Source organism: Vulpes lagopus, chromosome 11 (assembly GCF_018345385.1).
Source record: "Vulpes lagopus strain Blue_001 chromosome 11, ASM1834538v1, whole genome shotgun sequence".
In the NCBI taxonomy this organism is placed as follows: domain Eukaryota; kingdom Metazoa; phylum Chordata; class Mammalia; order Carnivora; family Canidae; genus Vulpes; species Vulpes lagopus.
In genome coordinates, this window is record NC_054834.1 from 16,562,122 (window position 1) to 16,585,460 (window position 23,339).

At 38.7% G+C, this 23,339-nt stretch overlaps 1 protein-coding gene across 1 annotated transcript in view; it reads left to right on the forward strand.

The window, feature by feature from the left end:
* Positions 1-23,339, forward strand: part of RELN (reelin) — a 477,996-nt gene that overhangs the window by 349,179 nt on the left and 105,478 nt on the right. The window contains 6 exon segments of the mRNA XM_041722153.1: positions 4,359-4,496; positions 5,372-5,558; positions 11,835-12,040; positions 16,942-17,113; positions 17,621-17,821; positions 22,410-22,642. Of these exon segments, the coding sequence (XP_041578087.1) occupies positions 4,359-4,496; positions 5,372-5,558; positions 11,835-12,040; positions 16,942-17,113; positions 17,621-17,821; positions 22,410-22,642 (1,137 nt within the window).

The following is a 23,339-nucleotide window of genomic DNA, read 5'->3' on the forward strand; positions in this document are numbered from 1 at the left end:
AATTATAAAAAAGCAACAGATCAAACAATTGAAATAGTCATCATACTTACTGTAAAGCTATTGAGGTTTTTCCTTTTGATTATTTCACCATTAAGTGTATCACCCTCATTATTTAAAAATGTAGGTTTGTTTGTTTTTTTAAGATTTTATTTATTTATTCATGAGATACACACAGATAGAGAGAGGCAGAGACACAGGCAGAGGGAGAAGCAGGCTCCATGCAGGGAACCCGATGCGGGACTCGATCCTGGGTCTCCAGGATCATGCCCTGGGGTGAAGGAGGCACTAAACCACTGAGCCACCAGGCTGCCCCAGGTTTTTATTTATTGACATGTGGGGTACTATTTCAAAACTGTGATGGTAAGTGTATCTTAGAGATAGTGTATCTTAGAGAAATCTTTTCATCCCCAGAAATGTTATAAACTTATTCTTTTTTTTTAAAGATTTTATTTATTTATTTGAGAGAGAGAGAACACACAAGCAGGGGCAGAGGGAGAAGCAGACTCCCCGCTGAGCAGGGAGCTCAACGTGTCTCTCAATCCCAGGACCTTGGGGATCATGACTTAAGCCGAAGTCAGATACAACCAACTGAGCCATCCAGGCGCCTCTAAACTATTACCCTTAATTACTATAGTTTAGGCAGTTTCCAAAAAATACTGTCCTTCTTTTAAAACAAAACAAAACAAAACTTTGACATTCAAATTGTATGTTGCATTATTATTTCCTAGCTTTAAAGATAGTACTACTGGGTTGAAAGTTTAGTAAAGTTTTAATATAGTTTAGTATAGTTTAGTTTAGTTATAGTTTAGTTTAGTAGAGTACACTTTCATTTTAGTATAGAAAAGATCAATTCTCATCAGTGTTTATTAGATGGTTAAGAGGACATCTATTTGACCCTTAACCACCTCAGTTCCATCACTGCCTGCCGCAAGTTGGATACTCATTAAATGTTGGGGAATTAAGTAGAATTTTAATTCAATGTGCCTCCATATCTACTAGATTATTCCTGCAGCCATTTGCCTTTAAGCCCATGTAAGTGAATAATTGAACTCTGCTTTTCCAAATTGTCTTCAAAGCCCTGGGTAAAGAAAGTAAAAATATTTTTTAAAAAACAAAACAACCCAATCAGATATTTTCTTTTCACATTCCTGCCAATCCTTAAACTAAACATTATTGCTACATGTCAAAAAAAAATAGTGTTCATCTGGTTATTATCATTGTTTTGGGATTTATAATGCTTTTTTAAAGCTCTGCTATAAGGATAAAGTGCATTATTTGTCCCTGGCATTCTTGATAACTTTATTTATTATATTAATTTCAAACTTTTACAAATACCATGTTAATCTCGAGCAGTAGGGAAAAGGGAGTGCAGTTTAGTTTGAAGCAGTTTTCCTTTTGGCAAATCTTTGTTCTGCTGCTTTGATTCACACATATACAACTCTAAACTGAATACACACAAGCAAATGTGGTTCCCACATTATCAAAGATCTGTTAGCTTTGGAAAATATGCCAGATAGGACAACTTAGAGTGGAAATATTGACTATATATACACCTGCTTGGAGAAATTATATCATATATGAACTGAACATTTGTTACCCAATGAAAATTAATTTTGTTTTTATGAGAGACATTTACATAAGAACAGGGCCTAATGAGACCCAAACAGCTGTCAGTTGCTGACTTCATAAACAAATCTACACCTAATGACTGAATGAGTTTCAAAATAATTGGGTAAATGTAATTACAGCAACTTTGAAGGTGGAAAATACAATTTAGTCAGCCTTCATTTACCTTGATTCCTCAGCCTTGATACCTTGATACCGAACTATCAAGAGATAACTCAGTGCTATTTTAATTCAGTCTAGAAGTTTATATGGGAAAAAAATCAAATCAAGACAAGACTGACAAGTTTTGTTGCTTTGGGGAATCCATAGAGTTTGGGTTTTAAATGCAAGTCAACTTCATTTCATGATCCACCCACCAGTGGTCCCATTTTCAGACCCAACCCAGAGTACACAAGATTTTCCTTCTAAGAATGCTTAGATCTTGGGGGCTGGGAGGGCTGGCAAATTAAATATTTGTATTGAGGGCAATATTTAGCAGTGATGCAGCTGCAAATCAGTGAGATCACACCTTGTGTTCTCATGTGTGACCACCTGGAGATTGCTCACACAACTAATTTTTTTTCTCACTAAAAACGAAGCCAATATTCAACCTCTTTTTGCTTCCTTTTCTGTTAATTAAGATCAGCACGTTAAACCATGGATTGTAATTTTACTTGGAAAAATCCACTTTAAGCTTTTTGTCTTAAGGAAATATCTTTCTCAAGAGTTTGCAAGATGTACGTAAGGACTAATTTGCTTAGTAAAAGAATTCAGAATGTGTTTACGTGTGACTATTCAGAAACATAAATAAACTGGGAAACCTGGTACAGATTTCTGAAACCTTCCAACCCCATTTTAATGTTTGAAATATCAAAACTTCAAAATAATGTATGCCATGGGTTTCATGTAGGCATGTGACTATATAGAAAATAAACTATCCCCCTCAGTCAACAACCCCAGAACAATCACTAAATTTATGAGCTAGAAGGGATCTTAGAAATTGGTTTGCCCAATCCTTTTATTTAAGAGGTGAGTAACTAGAAAGCCTGAAGGCTTAAATTTCTCACTAAAGGTCACACAGCTGATAAATTGCAAAGCTAGGGTCCAAGGGGTCAAGTCCCCAGAGTCCCAGCACATTTCGTTATTCCCATTACCTGCAGAAGTCAGAAAAGGGCTGCCCTTTCCTGGCTTGTTCATCTGCTCATTGACTCATTTTTTAGCAGTCTCTTTTGGTACACCTACTTTTTTCTGTTCCTGTGCCAACTATTGAAATAAAAGATGGCCTTGTCCCCAAAAGAGCTCACAATCTAGATGCCTGTGACCTCAGACTTGACTCAGATTATCATCAGTCCTAAAAGAATATAGTCAACTTTCCTTTGCATGACACTGAGATATGAAACTTTAATTTGCTTCTTCTTTGTAGGGCTCTATGCTCTAAAACTCTGTACCTACTTTGTAGGATCTTCTAAAACCATTTCTTATTAATGAGGCTATGACAATTGTGGTAACTATTAGATTTCACATATAGACTATTACCATAGCGGAGGTGTATCTGTGTCATCGCACTTATCATGGCGAGCACTGATATGCAGCAAACCCGTGTCTACTGGACGTATCTCAGTGAATCCTGGAATGATCCTACTAGGAATTAAAATGCAACATATTAGCCACAGATCATTGGTAAAATAAACAATAAAAGCTTAGTCTGGATTTTAACAATCTGGTACATACTTGGGGAGTATTTACTATGTGGATAATTGATACAGTAGACATTAAGAGATTTTTTCAGAGCAGTTAAGGTCAAGTGTATGTGTAGACAGTGTGCTTGAGGAGGGTTTAATCAACGGAACTGAGCATGCACATTAATTCTGCAAATCCTTTTTGATTTCTTTTGTTTTGCACTTTGACCAAAAAGAACTGATCACAAGCCCTGAACATTTCTAGAAGCAAAAAATATGTGATTTGAAAAGAATTTTTTGTGACTGTCAGAAGATGGAAACTTTCTTAACATTGCTCTCAAAATATCTTCTTCTTTAGACTTTCTATCTGGTTTAGATGAATCCAGGTCCTACATATTTCTCTGTGTGTAATGGACTGTCTAACTTTTTGTTTCCACTTAGCATCAGCTTGTCCATGAAACCTACCCAAGTTAATGTTTCAGAAATAATAAGCATAATTTAGCACTCAGATGTTCTCACTTATAGAACATGTTCTTCTTATAGCACATTGTAACATGCCCCTCAATCCCAAAACAATACCCCCAAACAAAACTTTTGTTTTATACTGATAGCTCACTGGAAGTTTTCCAATAACTACTGTTTATTTTTTGGAAGAACTTACATTACCATAACTGAAACACCTCACATTTTCCTCTGTGGAAGAGAGGCTCTTTTGTATATATCTTTATTTTTTTAATATTCTTTCTTTTTTCCTTTCTTTTTATTCTTCCTGGCATGAAACCTCTGTGTAACAACAAAAGAAATCTCATATTTTTGTTTCTCTTTAAAGTGTTGCAAATTGAATTAAGATTGAGGTATATATCCAAAGCACAGATTTCTTTCTAGACTTTTCATCATGGTAAAATTGTTGAATCAGCTTATAATTGAGTAGACAGGCTTTCAACTACCAAAGAAAATGGCAGCTAAATGCAAATTCCAGAAAGTTAGTTATCTGAAAGAGTCTGAACTCTGACATTCTTTGTGCTGTCACATGTCACTTAAAATATTGTTTTTGCTACCATTCCTTGTCCGTAGGTCCAGTGCCACCCGCTTCCGCTGGAGTCAGAGCTACTACACAGCCCAGGATGAGTGGGCTTTGGACAACATTTACATTGGGCAGCAGTGTCCAAACATGTGCAGCGGGCACGGCTCCTGTGACCACGGCGTGTGCAGGTACGTACCCCGCCACCTGTGGCTGATTGTCTGCTTCTCAGGACTTGTGCTCAGAGGGATGGCACCGCAGCTGTCATCAGAGTGGCATGGACACACTGATGAAGAAAGAGCCAAAAGGAAGCCATTCCCCTTTCTGTTCTTATTTTAGATGTAAAAGATGCTGTTACATTTCAGTAAAGTCGTAAAGAGGTATATCCTAAGCTTCAAAATCTAACCTCAAGATGAGGCCTCCTGGGTATAAACTTCAGGGTTTATTAATTAATGCCAAAGTCCTCTTCGGTGGTTAAAGAGAGCCTTGCTGTTGTTTCCCTTCTGCCCCTGATGGTCCTAAAGCGCATGTCAGACAGCTGCTTCCCGCACCCCGCCAGAAGCTCAAGGTTGTGGGCAGGGGGAGACAGCGGTTATCGCTAATGAGGATGCGGTAGGAATGCACTCGAATGCTTAAAGACTCTAAAAGAGACGTAATTTAATCAAAAGGAGGAGCTATAAAACAGGGCCAGAGCTACATGATGGATGAGCAGACAAGCATTTCTATGTGACTTTCAAGACTACAGGAGGATCCCACTCTTCTCCCCCCAGCCCCCGACACACGCACACACACACACACCCATGTCCTCCTTCATTACTATTTGGTACCTCAGGTCTGCTGTTACGGCCAGATTTCTTTTAAGAAAAGGATTCTGTCCTTTCTTCTTTTCGGTGTCAAACACTGAAGATCATTCCCAGCACACACACAGATTGGCACTGTAGAGACAAATCTAGTGTGAATGCTAAGGTCTGAGCAGAAGGGAGACATGGGAAATGTTGCAGAGACACAGCCATGGCTTTCACAGAAGGGACTGTGACTTGTCTGCTTGGCCCTTCCACTCTCATAGGTGCGACCAGGGATACCAAGGCACCGAGTGCCACCCGGAAGCTGCTCTTCCTTCCACGATTATGTCAGACTTTGAGAACCAGAATGGTTGGGAGTCTGACTGGCAAGAAGTCATCGGGGGAGAAATTGTAAAGCCAGAACAAGGATGTGGGGTCATCTCATCTGGATCATCTCTGTATTTCAGCAAGGTAAGAGCTGAGGATAAGTGACGACGAAGGTGCGACTCACGTAGGGGAATACGTGATCAGGGCAATGGCTGTTTCAATATGTGACGGATTTATGGAGCAGTCTGCGCTCAGAAGGTACAAACATGAGAGTTTCACACACACACACACACATACACACACACTGCTGGCTGTTACATTCCTTTGTCAGATTCCTGTTGCTGAACTCTATTTGGGAAACTTTTATAGCTTGATGATTGTTTTTGGTTACTACAAACCCAGATTAGGGCAGACTGATTTAAATCTCATCATCTTCCTTCCCTGCCGAGCTTATGTCTTGAGGGTCTTTGAGTGGGACAGGGACTTGGTGTCTTCTGACCCCAGCATTGGAGGTGCATGAGCGTGTGACCTGTGGGTGAAGAGTGAGCAGTGGTGGCAAAGGGGAAGCCTAGAAGTTAAGAGCAACAACTGCCTGCTGCAGTCCCCGCCACTCCCTAGCTGCGTGACTTTGAGCAAATCCCTTCACAGAGCTCTGTATGAATTGGCTTCTTCATCTGTACAGTGGAGACCAAAATATTCTACTTCATTAGGGTCGTGATGCAGGGTAAATGAGTTAGTACTTCGAAATCACGTAGAACAATGCCAAACACCTAGAAAGCACTTCTGTAAGTGTTTGTTGAATTTATCAATCCGTTAATCTCAAGAATATGACTGGAGGAAGGAGGGGTGATGGTGGGGTTTGGGGATGGGCAGAGCTGTTCCCTGGAACTAACTGTCCATGTTGGGCAGACATCTCATGTCTTATGTCGGCTCAGTCTGGTGGCCAAGATTATGGCACCAGCAGATTCAGTGTTTGATGAGGGTCTGCTTGCTGGCTTATAGATGGCCGTCTTCTCATTGTATCCTCGCACGGTCGAGAGCACAAGGAGAAGAAGCAGGCACCAAATACCAGCATGAGGGCTCCACCTTCATAATGTGATAAAGACCCCACCTCATCATACCATCCCTTTAAGGCTTAGGCTTTCCACATATGGATTTGGGAGCACACAAACATGAAGTCCATACAGAGACAGTGGAGAAGTTTTTCTTGCACTTCACCTTCACTAGAGGCAGCACTAGGTTGGGCAGAAAGGTCCGTAGACCCCACCGAGGGCCTAGAGTGCCACTGGGAATCTCTAAGACTGATTCTTGTCTACTACTGAACACACCCAGCCCCTGCTCCTTGGTTAGCAATAGGGAAGGGCGAACTACCTTCCCCTCCTCCCTTGCTACCATGTAGGCAGGACATTATTTTCTCTCCCCAACCCCCCAATTCATCTCTTTATTTAGTCCTCAAATGGACTAGAGTTGGAGCAGGTCCAGTTCTCCCCCATGAGCTATATGTCTAACCCTGCTTATTAACAGCTCTCTTTTTTTTTTTTTATTTATTTTATTTATTTATGATAGGCACACAGTGAGAGAGAGAGAGAGGCAGAGACACAGCCAGAGGGAGAAGCAGGCTCCATGGACCGGGAGCCTGACGTGGGATTCGATCCCGAGTCTCCAGGATCGTGCCCTGGGCCAAAGGCAGGCGCCAAACCGCTGCGCCACCCAGGGATCCCAACAGCTCTCTTTAGAATGTGAGATCCTTAAAACCACTTCTTTCCAGCAAGGACGATAGCCACCAATTCTAGGACAACTGGAAATGTCCCAGTCTACATCACATAACAAACACGCAGATGTGGGTGATATACTGTAGGGTTCATATGTTGTGAAATCTGGGCAGAAATCCAAAATAAGTTAATTTATGCAAATGCAAAAATAGGTACAGGTTTTGTTTTCATGCAGGTGCAGAACAAAGAATCAGCAAGCAAACAAGGTAGAGAATGATAGAAAATCAGGGATGAATTCCATCTGATGATATTTCCTATCCATTGACATTGAACATCCGCTGGTCATTATTGTCAGAGATAATTGTCCACAAGTGACCAGTGTACATTGCATAGATCAGGATACACTGTATAATTGTTCAGAAATGGGGAAATTATGTCTCCCAGAAGCATCAGTTTTAAAACAAGATTATGAATCCTTGACCAATATGTACCAAACACCCCAGTAAACATGTATGTGTACACACAAATACTTTACACATAGGAAGGTTACATGTTAATATGTATATAACTTTAATTCAAGATTATCTCAATCATAAAGCTACCTGAATCTGTGCCTAAGCTCCAAAACTCATTAGCTGGTTCATCTTGCAGACATAAAACATCTTTCTGTATCTCAATTTTCTGTATTGTTAAAAAAAAAAAGTGGAATTTGGGGAGGATCGGTGGATTAATGAAGGTAAAGGATAAAGAATAGTGTTGGGGGATCCCTGGGTGGCGCAGCGGTTTGGCGCCTGCCTTTGGCCCAGGGCGCTATCCTGGAGACCCGGGATCGAGTCCCACATCGGGCTCCCTGCATGGATCCTGCTTCTCCCTCTGCCTGTCTCTCTGCCTCTCTCTCTCTCTCTGTGTGTGACTATCATAAATTAAAATTAAAAAAAAAGAAAGAATAGTGTTGGCACATAGAAATCGTTGAGTAAGTTAACTATCACAATTACATTTTATGAGAACATATTTAAAATTGGTATCATTAGATATTTCCATGTGTATGCCCTGCCACTAACTTAAAATCAGTCTTTCAAAAGTAGAACCATTCTCTTCCCCTCTCAATCCAGCTTTCTCCCTAAGTTTTTGTCAGAATATCTGAGGGGCATTTTTCCCCTTTTTTCTCTTATATCAAGGAGATCTGTTTTGAATTCAAAGTGAGAAAAAACTAGCTTAAGCAAAAAAGGAGGTAATTCGGTTAGTATCATCAAAACACAAGAGGGCTTAGATGAAACTGCCTCAGAGATTATCTGGAACCAGAAACTCAAATGCCCACAGACCTCTCTCCTCTGTTTTCAGGCCAGCTGTCATTATGAGAGTGGTGCCAGGGCCACAGAGCTTTCTGAGCAACTCTGTAGAAAAAGGTTTCTGATTGGCCTATCCCAGGGTCCTGGGGAATGGTGTACTCGGACTGTCCTAGCCAGAGTCATATACTCACTCCTTGAGCAGAGAGATGGCGCACACAGGTTGGCAGCCCCTGCCCGCAGAGGCAGTAACCCAGAGGAACAGCTCTGCACACCCACCACCTTTTGCAAACTACTTTAAACCCAAAATGTGCTCTATCCTGTCCCTCTCCTATCACAGACATTCAGGATGCTCTCGAGTACTGCTGCCCTAACTATACAACTTATTTTCTTTTTTGAAATATCACGCCCCTGCTCCAAACAGAAATATCTCCTCCAGGTCCCAAGTTTTGCCAATTTCCCTATCTTTGCTTACTCTCCACTGCCGACCATGATGCCTTCTACCTTGTAACGCCTTGCTCAAATCCTGCTGCTCCATGGAGCTTTGTGGGATAATGGCAAACTACACGAATCTCCCCTTTCTTTGAATTCCTCCCTCTTTTGTGTTCTGTACATAAATAAGTCAGATTTTTATTTTTATTCTCATAGTACCCAGCAAGATGCTGAGTCCTACTAACCGAGCTGAACTCTAGATAAGATGTTGAACTTAGAAATGCATGCCATGCGGTAGGCATTTACAAGTCGGTTAGTTCCTTTGACATGGAATAGATTAGAGAATTGATAGATGGTTATCTGACCAAATGGGACTCAACAAAGAATAAAATTTGGTCTGCAGCCCTAATTGTCATTATGATGACTACACATACTGGTGAATTCTCCTTTCGAGTTTGTGGTATCGTACCTGGTGTAATTGGCACCCAAAAATTATTACTGAAGAAAGGAATGAATAAACAAATGAAAGAAAATAGAAAAACAAGAAGTTCTAAAGAAATGGTTATTTTCAAATAGAGTAGAATTATTTTTCTAGTGACATTTTGATTAAAAATTTTAATAGTTTTAGAGATAGTATTATAAAAAGTCCCCAGATTCTGAAGGCATTACCCTTAAACGTGTTTTATTTTATCTAAACCCTTAAAGCACCGAGCCATTTTGACCTAGAATGTTGGGGGAAAATAGGAGAGTATTTTTCACATTCCAAGACCAAGGAGATCTGTAACCTTTTACTCCCAACACACATGCGTGCGCACATTACACATGTATATATGTCTACACATACACACATAAATACATTCATCATAGTAGAATAGAAAAAGCGCAAAGCATGTGTTACATCAAATTCTAAATTCTGACAAAAAGTTCGCTGTGAGCCATTTCCTTTTTCTTTTTTATCTCCCTTTCAAGCAATGTTCAGCATTTCAGGTCATTGAACAAAAGAAAATGATTTGTGCTATTCTCTGGGGGAAAAACATCTTCAGTGCCAAACTAAGCATTCGTATGATATTTTCCACCACTTACAAAAATCCCACAAAACACTTTCAAAACCTTTGTCAACCAACACCGTGGTCTCCTGGAAAAACAACACTGCTCTGTGAATTTCACAATAGACCAATCATTCCAACCAGCTAATTGTGATAATTGGATTTTTATAATTCTCCTCACCCTAGATTTTTATCCTTCTGGCTCATTTCCATGTGCCAAATTCTTCATAGATGTTTGCTGGATTGGAATTAACTAGCTAGGTTCTGTAGGTTTTCTTCTTAAAAGTGGTCTTCCTGTAATGATCCTGAGGCATGAAAATTCTAGGCCAGCTTATAATAACCTCTGAGGTGTTTCTCACTTACAGTATCTCAGATCAACTAAGAGAAAAATCAAAAGCACACTTAACACATTGAAAATGTGTATTACTTTTAAGATTTTCTCAATATGTACTTAAAATTGAGAGTTCCAAAGAATAAGTTTCTGACTCAGGATTTAACTTCAGTTCTCATTTCTCTGGCACCCTCATTTATTTTGGAATCTCTTTAATTGGCTTTAGATTTATCAGTAACAGTGTACTGTTTTAATTATCCCCAAATATTTCCCCTGTGTCTTCTAATAACTGAAACCCCTTCTTAATTAACTTAGTGGATTAGAGAAGTGTTTAAATTATAAGTGTGAGGGGTGTTTTTCTCTTTACTATGTATCCTATCTCAATTTTTCTTCCTGACTTTTAATTGAACTCCTTGGGAGCTTTCCAAGACCAATTCAGTGCAGTCTGTGGATTAGCCTTGGCAGTATCTGTTTGGGTGGGAAAATCACACGAGCAAACCTTTTTTCCATCCCATTAGCATGAACCCATTTACTCACAACAGGACTGATGATAAACCTTGTCAATTTGAATCTAGTACTTCACAACAGGACTGTAACATGTAGGGGACGCACTGAGCAAAGGAAGCAAGTTGCTGGATTTGAAGAAATTCTTCACATTTTTAAAGAGGGGCACCTGGGTGGCTCAGTGGGTTAAGCATTTACCTTGAGCTCGTGTCATGATCTCAGGGTCCTGGGATCGAGCCCGCTGTGGGCTCTCTGCTCAGTGGGGAGTCTGCTTCTCCCTGTCCCTCTCCCTCTGTGCATTTTCGCTTTCTCTAACTCTCTCTCTCTCTCAAATAATAAAATAGTTTTTAAAAACACAAAGAGACCATTTCCTAGTCACAAGAACATATTGAAATGATCCCTCCAAACCTGTTTCCAAGAAGGAGACAGAGACAGAGAGACTAGGAACCTCAGAGACATGAGTACTCTTTCTTTTTGACTAGAAGTTTCTATTTTGCCAGTTTCACTTTAATTCCCAGGGAGGAGGGGGTGAGGGGTATCTCGGGAGAGGCTTGCCACGTGCTAGGCAAATTACATGCAACTTGTATTTCATCTAATTGTCACAGCACCCTGTAAGGGAGGTTTTATTACCCATATTATACCTTTGAGGAAAATAAAAGCTCAGAAAGGTCATGCAGCTAGTGAACAGCATGAATAATGGGCTGAAATTCCAACCCAGCTCCAACCGATTTCAACATATATGGTCTTTCTTCTCTACTACTCTGCCTGGAGGAAATTTACAAAGCAAATATAGGGAGTGTTTTAATTAAAATTAATTTTTGCTTTATTTTTTAAAGACTTGAATACTCTTTCTATAATTAGCAGTTCCCAAGGGTCTCATAACTAGACCTGGGAATCAATGATGCAGAGACTCATCAAATGTATTCAGGAACAGTTGCCACCTCCAGAGCAAAGAATTCAATGGCATAACTCACACCTCTGAACGTTAAATGAGGACAAAATCATTTCCACCTGGTGCTAGGATGTTTGTATGATCTGGAAACTGAAACAACAAAATGCCAACGAGCTCCCAGATGATTGAGTCTGTAATTCTTCCATCTTTTGGAAAGGCTGGGAAAAGACAGCTGGTGAGCTGGGATCTGGACACTTCTTGGGTGGACTTTGTCCAGTTCTACATTCAGATTGGTGGAGAGAGTGCTGCGTGTAACAAGCCAGACAGCAGAGAGGAGGGTGTCCTCCTTCAGTACAGCAACAATGGAGGCATCCAGTGGCACCTGCTGGCAGAAATGTACTTCTCAGACTTCAGCAAACCCAGGTAAGCGCCCCTGATGGCCTTCCAGTGGTTTTCAGGAATGATAAAGAGTATGTTTTCATTGCACTGTTTCCAAAATGTCATTAACGCTTGCACATATAAAAATTTCATTTGTTTCAGAACAAAAAGCATTTGTTTTCATAACTGAATTCTTAAAGAACTTAAGAAAAATTGTGAGTTCCCACAGAAACTCCATGATATAGGAACAGCCCATGCTCACTTTTCCCATTTGCAGGTTTTTTGAATGCACACACATACTCTATGTATAGAGAGAAATACACATTTATATATTAACATATAAATATATATGTTCATTGGTTAGATTTAACAGCAAAATAGATTTTATTAAAAGTTTTCAGATAGCACCAGAGCTAATTCTACATAAAATATCTGTAGAGCTCAGATTTTTCTAAATTTTTTCCTGGCCCATCCCTATCTTTATTTTCATGGATGAGGAGTATATGTAATAAAAGTCGTAGGCAATGATGGTTCAGGAATTTGGAGAAATGATTCATGTTTAATACTAATGCCTATACCAGGCAATGCACATACTTTTCTATATTTAAATTTAGTTATTTTACGATTATGCAGTATTTTGAAATTCTGTATTTATACTTTATGTTTTATATGTGCCATTAAAATCTATTCAGGGATTTCACTTTTAGAGTATTCCATTTTATAATCTCAGTATTTGCACCTTCACATAAAGACAGAGTTTTTCTTTTTTTTAAGATTTTATTTATTTATTCATGAGAGACACAAAGAGAGTGGCAGAGACACGGGCAGAGGGAGAAGCAGGCTCCCCACAGGGAGCCTGATGCAGGACTCGATCCCAGGAACCCTGGATCATGCCCTGAGCTGAATGCAGATGCTCAACCACTGGGCCACCCAGACATCCCAACAGAGTTTTTCTTAATATGTTGACCATCACCCATTTCAAGTTTTAACATCTTATTTTGCATTTTACAGCTGGACCTTTTTTATTGAAGGAAAATATTATTGAAGACTATCTAGATCCAATTCTTACAAATTAAATATATTTGAACATACTGTCTAACATATAGTTGTTTGCTAACTTCAAGGTTGCTAAGTTTGTGGTTTAAAACATTGAGTCACTTAAAGGTGACATAACTTTCCACAATAGAACGCAAGGAGTCATGCAGACAGAACTAAAAATATTTCCTCTAAGGGACACAGAGAGAGGCAGAAACCAGAGGAGAGGCAGCTGGGTAAAACAAGAGACATACCATCCAGGGAGAATGTCAGAAATGGTGTGTAGGAGACAGAAAGTGGTGAGATTTCCCCCGGGACAGGAGAAAGGGAATTGATAATGATGCCAAACTAGTTTAAACAACAATTTAAAATAATTCAGATTATTTTTTCCAAACATGATCATGGTCAATCTGGAAATTATTCAACAACCAGTAAAGTGACTAGATTACTATGTAGACAAAAATTCAATAACTTCTTCAAATTTCAGAAATATTCCATTTTTATTTATAGGAATTTTTCTTTAGGGCCAGAATATTTCACCACATTCTCAAAGAGTTCTATGACACTAAAATGGTTGGGAAATTTTGAGTGGGGAGATATCAGGAAAAAAATCCCATTCAGAGTGGCAAATACGTAAATATAAGGCATGACTTTAACAAACAATAAATACTGAGCATCTCTGTAAAGAACTACGAAACTTCAAAACTTCCCTCAGAGATATAAAAGAAAACAAATAAATGGAAAATAATACAGTGTCTCTGGATAGGAAAAGTAAATATTGTGATATGAAGATCTCTCTTCATTTGTTTCATGCAATTCCAGTCAAAATCTTAGTGGTATTCTTGGGAGAACTTTATATCTGGAAATATAAATTGGCAAAAATCGCTTAACCTTCTGGGGGGAAAAAATAGACGAATGTCCTATATGATATTTTTTTTTAAGATTTATTTATTTATTCAGAGAGAGAGAGAGAGAAAGGCAGAGACACAGGCAGAGGGAGAAGCAGGCTCCATGCAGGAAGTCCCATGTGGGACTCGATCCCGGGTCTCCAGGATCACACCCCAGGCTGCAGGAGGCGCCAAACCGCTGCGCCACCGGGGCTGCCCCCTATATGATATTAAAACACATTTTGTAACCTAAATAATTTAAATGGTGCATGGATAAACAGAACAAACAATGAGGCCAAATGGATTACATAGAAATTGACTCAAATACATGTAAATACTTGTATATTAAGAAAAAACGAATGCTGGAGCACCTGTATGGCTGGGTCAGTTAAGCATCTGCCTTTGGCTCAAGTCATGATCCCAAGGTCCTGGGATAGAGCCCGGCTCAGCAGGGAGTCTGCTGCTTTCTCTGCTCCTCCCCCTGCTCGTGCTCTCTCTTCCCTCTCTCTCTCTCTCTCTCTCACTTTCTCTCATGCCCATGTGCACACTCTTCCAAATAAATAAATGAAATCTTTTTTTAAAAAAAGATGCATGAACTATCAATGAGAAAGAAATGGTTATTCAATCAAGCAGTGTTAGAAAAAAATGGGCAGGCTCTGGGGGAAAATTATCCATTTAGGTCATTACCTTACCCCATCAAAAACTGTTAAAGACTGGTTAAAGATTTAAACATTAAGTGAGATTTAAATTTCCTAAACACAAATTCAATGGAAGAATTAACAAAGAAGAGGACTACTTACCTAGAAATATACTACATGCCAACATAAAACTATGTAAACGTGTAACACATCTCTATCAAAGAAAACAGAAAACAATGAAAGAGAAAAAAATAAAATATTTGCAGCCAATATGAGAAACAGAGGGTTGATGTTCCTCTGAAGAGCTTATACAGATTATCAAGAGCACCACTAAGATCCCAATTTTTAAAATGGGTAAAAGAAATGAGTTTGATGTTACAAAAGAGGAAATCTAGAGGTTTAATAAAATATGAGTAATAGCCAACCTCTGTTACAATAAAAGAGAGATCATTTTTCAACAGTCTGGCGGTCATTTTTTAATGATAACACCAGTGTTCTCTCCATATGGGAGCAGCAAGACAGGTGCTCTCATGTCTTTCTGCAAACCGTATGACTCTTCCAGGAAGAAATTTTGGAAAATGCAAGAGCCTTAAACATGAGTGGTTTTTTCAACCTAATAATTCCATTTCTAGGAATCTTCCCTAAAGAAATAAACTAAGGTATAGGTAATGCTTTAAGCATAGAGATTTTCGTTATAGAATCATTTATGACAGAAAAGTCAAATAAACAATATGTCTGTATCATGAAAATACATAGACAATAAAATGATCTTAAGAAATAATTATACTGACATGAGAATGTGCTTATGACATAATATGAAATTTTAAACTGTCAGATACCGAATTATACGTATATCTCACCTCTGTAAAAGGTTACATGCTTCCGTGATATACATCAAAATGTTGACAGAGGTCAACCCTGTGGAGAAGATTATGGGTGATTTTCCTATTTCATTATTAATGCATATTAATGCACAGTTAGAATTGCTTTGGAAAATTTTTAATGCTATTTTAATGTAATAACGTACAAAGGAACAGTTTTTTTGAGGTATTTCTTAAAAACGTGATGCCATTGTCATGGTCATCAAAAGACTGTTCAGTAAATCAAATTTAGTAGAAATATTTGCTGCAAAAAGATACAATTCGAAATGGAATAAACATGGGACGCCTGGGTGGCTTAGTGGTTGAGCATCTGCCTTCAGCTCAGGGCATGATCCTGGGTCCTGGGATCGAGTCCTCCATGGGCTCCGTGCGAGCAGCCTGCTTCTCCCTCTGCCTGTGTCTCTGCCTCTCTCTGTGTGTCTCTCATGAATAAATAAAACTTTTTAAAAATAAAATAAAACAAATGGAATAAACATGACCAGGACTAAATGCACTTAACAACTTTAAACCTGTTGATTGGTCTAAACTTAGAAATTTGGGGGGACACCTGGGTAGCTCAGTTGGTTAAGAGTCTGCCTTCAGCTCAGGTCATGATCTCAGGGTCCTGGGATCAAGCCCCACATCAGGCTTCCTGCTTAGTAGGGAATCTGCTTCTCCTTCTCCCTCTGCCCCTTCCCCCTGCTTGTTTTTTTTTTTAATAAATTAATTTTTATTGGTGTTCAATTTACCAACATACAGAAAAACACCCAGTGCTCATCCCGTCAAGTGTCCCCCTCAGTGCCCGTCACCCATTCCCCCCCACCCCCCGCCCTCCTCCCCTTCCACCACCCCTAGTTCGTTTCCCAGAGTTAGGAGTCTTTATGTTCTGTCTCCCTTTCTGATATTTCCCACACATTTCTTCTCCCTTCCCTTATATTCCCTTTCACTATTATTTATATTCCCCAAATGAATGAGAACATACACTGTTTGTCCTTTTCCGATTGACTTATTTCACTCAGCATAATACCCTCCAGTTCCATCCATGTTGAAGCAAATGGTGGGTATTTGTCGTTTCTAATGGCTGAGTAATATTCCATTGTATACATAAACCACATCTTCTTTATCCATTCATCTTTCGATGGACACCGAGGCTCCTTCCACAGCTTGGCTATTGTGGACATTGCTGCTAGAAACATCGGGGTGCAGGTATCCATTCAAAAACTGGAAAGAACTCAAATTCAAAAGCTCACCTTACACATAAAGGAGCTAGAGAAAAAGCAGCAAATAGACCCTTCCCCCTGCTTGTGTGCATGCTCGCTCACTCTCTTTCCCTCTCTCTCTCTCTCTCTCTCTCTCTCACTCTCAAATAAATAAACCTTTCAACAAAACAAACTTAGAAACTTTTCAAAAAATCAAGAGCTCAAACGAAACTACACTTTCTCTTGTTACTACTCTTGTTATTTTAACAGCTGCTGAGAGGAACACAGCTTTTCCCTTACCAACATAAATGATTTGCTTTTATGCAGATTCGTCTACCTGGAGCTCCCAGCTGCTGCTAAGACCCCTTGTACCAGGTTCCGCTGGTGGCAGCCTGTGTTCTCAGGGGAGGGCTATGACCAGTGGGCGTTGGATGACATCATCATCCTGTCAGAGAAGCAAAAGCAGGTCATCCCAATTGTGAACCCAACTTTACCCCAGGTATCTTTCTTATGTCTGAACTCTAAGAAGACAGGATTGTAAAGTAGGTGGGATTCAAGAACTTCTCACTTCCCCCAAAGATTTAGCGCTTGACTGCCTTTAAATGGGAACATTAAGTTTTATAAGTGACACAAGTTTCAGTGTTTGTGCTTACTTTTCTGGTTTGCACTTCGTTGTTCTGTTATTTCTCTATGCTACTAGTTCCCAAGAATATTTAGATATATGTATTTTTTTAAAAGACTAGGAAGGCTAGCCAAGACATCAAACACATTATTACTGTGTTTATAAAATTACATACACAGTGGCAAAATATTTTCGGTTGTCAAATCATCAGGAAAGAAAGGTTTGTGACAGTAAAAATAATAATAATAATAATTTAGAGATTCAGCTGTATTATCCTAGAAATAAAATGGTACATGGCCCTGCATATTATGAACTGAAAATTCCTTTCTTGTTTTCAAAGCTTATCAAATTGTCTTCCTGTGTTGTCTGTATTGTTTCTATTAGAACTTTTATGAGAAGCCAGCTTTTGATTACCCAATGAATCAAATGAGTGTTTGGTTGATGTTGGCTAATGAAGGAATGGTTAAAAATGAGACTTTCTGCTCTGCCACACCATCGGCCATGGTATTTGGAAAATCAGATGGGGATCGATTTGCAGTAACTCGAGATTTGACTTTGAAACCTGGATACGTACTACAGTTCAAGGTACTTGTGCACAGATCTCTTCCCAGGGCAGGTCAAAGAGCAGAGCACCCTCCAGACCCCTATGTGAAACTGAAAGGACACAAATTTTTCACACTCTCTTTTAAGGAAGGGACTCACTTGAACAAATCTTTGACAGTCTTGGACTGGCAAAGCTCTTTATTTAGCTGTGCCCACAAGGAGAAAAGGTGGTCAGTTTGAAAATTGACTTTTAGATTTTCAATCTCATTCTGACTTCATGAATTCTGTGCTTCTGAATGGCAAGTAAGAAGTTCTCTTTTTCAGTTTACAGGTATTTTAGACTTAGGAGTTGTTTTGTGTTTTTACTGTATGATTTTCAAACAATTTCCCTTCCTTTGATTCAGTAAATTTGTACCTTAATTATCATTGTTCTCTTAAAAGCTTGCTGTTTTTCAGCACTGTGATAACATGTCAATGTGTGTAGCAAGTATTTACTTTGACAAGCTCTTCTTTTAGAAGCCTAATCAAAATTTCATTTTATTTATAATAAAATCCCATTGGTGAATTCTAGGGTCGAAAGTAATGCAGTTTTAATGAGCTAGCACAACTACATGGTCCTTACATAACGGCAGGATGCAGATGCTAAATAATTTACAAATGGAATTATTAAAGAGATCAGATGTTTATAGGCAGCTCTTCAAATATAATTTCCACAGGTCTGTAAACAAGGAAGTTAGTCATAAATAAAATGATTAGTGAAATGTTATCCTTCTCTGTTTAGAATTTGGTGCTAAACTACAATTAAGAACATTAATAGCAGTATATGACTTGGTATAATTTGTTGGTACTGCCTTTAAATGGGAACAAAATAACAGCAATAGCAAACGTGTTGGCTGGAATAATATGCTGTTTCTCACCTGACAACTTCTTGATTTAATGAGTCGCAAAGTCATGGCAGTGTAGGTATTAAAATCTGCAAGGTGGTATTCTGGTGTTTAAAAAATCTAAATTAAGAAAATAGTATTAAATGTTCTAAGTACTTAAACAACCAGCAGGAATGCACAACGCCTAATAAAAATCTCAATTCTCAAATCACACCAGCAGAAAACTTCTGATTGTGGCCGTTAGTTGATAGTTGATATGTATTATGGGTCATTTGGGGATTGATGATTAATGTGTATTTGGAATCTGTGACAAGAACTTGGTGTCATTTGTACACAGTGCTGGTACAGTTTTTGTAATTGCATGCCATTTGTTAAACACTAGTTGCTAGGAATATAGACATGAAAAATATGACCATAGCCCTCAAGGAGCACAGAAACTAGCAAGTGAGCCAGAAAAGAGAACAGTCATGATCACAGGAATATTGTAGTAGAAATGGGCTCTGGATCCTATGAGAGTACCTGGCATAGTGCCTGGCATGTAGCAGGTACTCCAAAAACATCTGTTAGTTGAATGGATGGGATGGTTGGATGGATGGATGGGTGGATGGATAGATAAGTTGAAATGAAAAGTCTCTGGAAATACAAATTATGCCCAATGAACAATGGAGGGAGAAGAATTCCAGTTATAGGGAACCTAATGTGCAAATACATGAAAATACATGAAAGGGCAAATGAGAGTAGACAATTTAGAAATTTTTTGGAAAAAAAATGGAAATTTTTTGGAGCTTGGAGTATGTGCCACAGAGATAAGAAAGAAAGTTGATCCTAACTGGTTTTATATGAAACACTAAACCATTTGGACATTAACCCAAGAGCAAAGAGTCATGGGAGATTTTTAATACATTAAGTGCAAGAATCAGACCTGTTTTAGAAAGATCATTCTGGCAGCAGTATGGCTGTTGACTTAACAGGAGAAGAAACTGTAATCAATAAGTACATTTATTCATTTATTCAACAAATATTTATAAAGCCTTTACTATATACCAGGATCTGTTGTAGGCTATGGAAATAAATAAGAACAGAGAGTGTAGACTAGGGTGGTGCAGGGTAGTTATTATTTTATAAAGGGTTGTCAAGTTCCCTCACCAATAAAATGACTTTTAAGCTGAGACCTATGAAAGCTAAAAGTGTGAGTCATGCAGCTATCTGGGAAAGACATTCCAGGCATAGGGAACAGAAAGCCCAGAGGCCTTGAATCAGGAGTGTGCTTGGAAAATTTCAGAAAATCACAAGGATGCCATTGTGTCTAGAGCACAGAGAAAGAGAAAAATGGGGAGACAGGTAGAAGAAAGAAAATCAGACTTGGACTTCTACTCTGAATAAAATGGCTAGCAGAAGAGTCACAGACTCTGACTCAGGCTTTTAAAGAATCTGGGGACTCTGTTGGGAATACAGTGGCAAAGGCAAGGGCAGAGCTATTGCAATGATCCAGGTAAAAAATAATGAGGATTGTGTGCAGGTAGAGAAGGCAGAGAAGAGTGCTCAGATAGTGGAATATATTCTGAGCAAAGAAAGCATGCTAGAGCAGTCATCAGAGTAAGAAGTGAGGAGGCCAGATTAATGCATTGCATGGGATTATAAAAATAAGGAGATGAATCTGAGAGATATTAAAGGGGCATAGTCAACAGGTTCTGGTGACCTGTTGGATGATAGAATGGAGTTTAGAATGACTCCCACATTTCTGGCTCCAGTCATTGAAATTGGAGATACAATCAGAGGAGGATTTGTGTAAGAGTGGTGGATGATGAGAACAGACTTGGACTGTGGAACCAGGGATGCATGTGGATCCCTGAAGGGGAAATGTGTAGGAATCAGTTATGGACATTTCCAGAGAGCTAGAGAGGAGTTCAATCTAGGAGTTACAGGTATTCAGCAGAGATTTGAAATGATGATTGTGAATGAGATTTAGGAGCAGGTATAGACTAAAAAGATAAGAAAGCCAAGAATTGAATACTAGAAAACACTGACAGTTAAGAGGCAGACTAAATGGTCAATTTAAAAAGGCACAGACTTGTCAGAGAACTGAAGGTTCCATCAACTTGCCTACTTTAGAAACGACGACGGTCATAATAGGTCTATGAAGAAAAAGCTAACTGTGTGTGCCTCTTGTAACTCCTGTCACCACATACCAACTGAAAATTATGCTTGCTTATGTGTAATAAGAGGAATTTCTATTAGAAGAGTTTAATCATGAATCCAAGATTGTCAAGTCTTTGCTTATATTGTTGACATTGATCTATATATACTTAAATAAATGTATCACAATAAAATTTCTACAAGTTCAACTATAAATCCTTCTGAGAGATGCTTTCTAGCTGTGAGTATGGGAATAAGGAAAATATAGAATCTTCTTCTGAAAGACCAGATCAAGGTATAGTCACAAGAATGAACTGGTTGACCACCTGAGCTCTGGGCCAATATTATTTGCCTCCAGCCTTACTTTTCCTTCATCCTTTATTCTTTGGTCATGATCATGTTCCTTTGAGTGCTTACTTCAATTTGTTTTTCTACAAAATTGGACAAATCTTATCTATAGTCTTATACAATAAAATTCTATGGTGGCTCCCATCAGCAAATGAAATAAGATATGAATAGGTCATTTAAGAGGACATATAATTAAATAAATATCAGGAAAAAAGTTTGACATTTATAATACCAAAAAATATAAACTGTAACAGTAATAAAATCATTTATACATTTACCAATTTAGAAAGAAGCTGTTTTAAACTTGAATAATATTCAAAGCTGTGGTAAAAGTGATTAATTGAACCCAATTGATTAAAAATGAACACATATAAATAAAAAATGTTAAGTGTTTCTACATTTTGACTCCGTAATACTACTGGTAGAAATTTATCTGGTGATAATAGTTCAACTAAAGAAAAAAATTAACATTCTTTGCAAGGCTGCATATAATAATAAGATAATAGATTAAATACAAAATAGAAAGTTCTAAGAGTGTGATAGCTTCAACTATATGACCAAAAAAATACTTCTTTATAAATTTTAGAAGAGAAAATAGAAAAAATAAAAACACTTGTGCTAGGGCATTGGGATTTAAGTTGCTTTTTTTTCAAGTTTTTTTATGTTATTAATCCTATGATGACATTCCCCTACATGAGTACACAGAACAATAGTTTTATTTCCAGATTATTTTGCTTATTTGATACAGTGGCAAAAATTTAGCTTTTTCATCTAAGTTGGCAATAATTTCTTACTGAGCTTTGGCAAGAAAATAAAGATGTTTGTTCGGCTAAAAGGAGGGAGGAAAAAAAAAGGGAGGATAGCCCTCTCTTCAGGTAACCTTTGTATTCAGAAGAGGATAGCTCTTCATCTTCTGCTTCCCTCTGTTTGTATGCCTGGCATAAGAGAAGAAAATCATCTCTTGGCTTCTTGGATTTTGTCCCTCGCTCCAACACCACAGATCCCATGCTTCTCTTTTCCCTTCTGTAATTCCAAGAGATCCACTAAATGGCAGCTGGTTCAGATTTTCTTTAAAAGCACCTGTGGCTCACCTAAAGATTTCTATAACCCATGGAAGAGTCTTGGTTGGAAGTGAGCTGCGAGTCTTATCATTGAGAATATAAGGCAGTCAGTAGAAAGAGCCCTGGCTGCTGTAGCACCTAATGTGTTAAAATGATAACTTGGAACCAAGACCTTGTATAATTCTGTCTTCCTTTTGACAGCTAAACATAGGGTGTGCCAATCAGTTCAGCAGTGCTGCCCCGGTTCTTCTTCAGTACTCTCACGATGCTGGTATGTCCTGGTTTCTGGTGAAAGAAGGCTGTTACCCAGCTTCTGCAGGCAAAGGATGTGAAGGAAACTCCAGGGAACTAAGTGAGCCCACCATGTATCACACGGGGGACTTTGAAGAATGGACAAGAATCACCATCATTATCCCAAGGTCTCTTGCGTCCAGGTAAAGTGACCATTCTTACTACGCACCATGGGCGTTATTTCTTGGGAGCATATATTTATCTCAGTGTCATCATTTCAGTAACCTACAAGAATGCATATAGTCTGGCTACATCTATTCACAAAATGACTCCTGAGGGAAAGAGCCCTGGGGCAAAATTCCTAAAGTGGGGGGTGGGGGTCGTGCAGGGGCGCACATGCACATATGGCCATGCATGCTTGGGAAACAGATTCGCTCATTCATTCATACAGTGAATATTTATTGAGCACCTTTCTGAGCAGTGGGAGTACAGCAGTGAACAAAAGAGGTTAAAGGCTAAGAGAGTCATAAGATGTTATTGTGTCTGATTTTCGCTTTATAGAGATTTGGGATAATTGAATGCCCCCCTGTGTGGACAATTTGAGATCTCCTGTAATATGAAAGATCCCTTTAAGCAACTATTAAAATAATAGAAAGATTACAAATCAACTGGCAGAGAAATAGATAAATGGAAAACAAAAATCTGAAAGTGAACTCATTCATTCATAGGGCAATAAATTTAACCCTTGGTTTTCTAGCAGCTAGGATAAAGGGAGAAGACGCCGGGGCATTTAATTCTCATGTTTGGGTAAAAAGGAAAAAAAATGCATTCTGATTTTTAAGAAAAAGATAGTTTTTTCCCATGCTCAGTATTCTAGAATAAATCTATAGCATATATAAG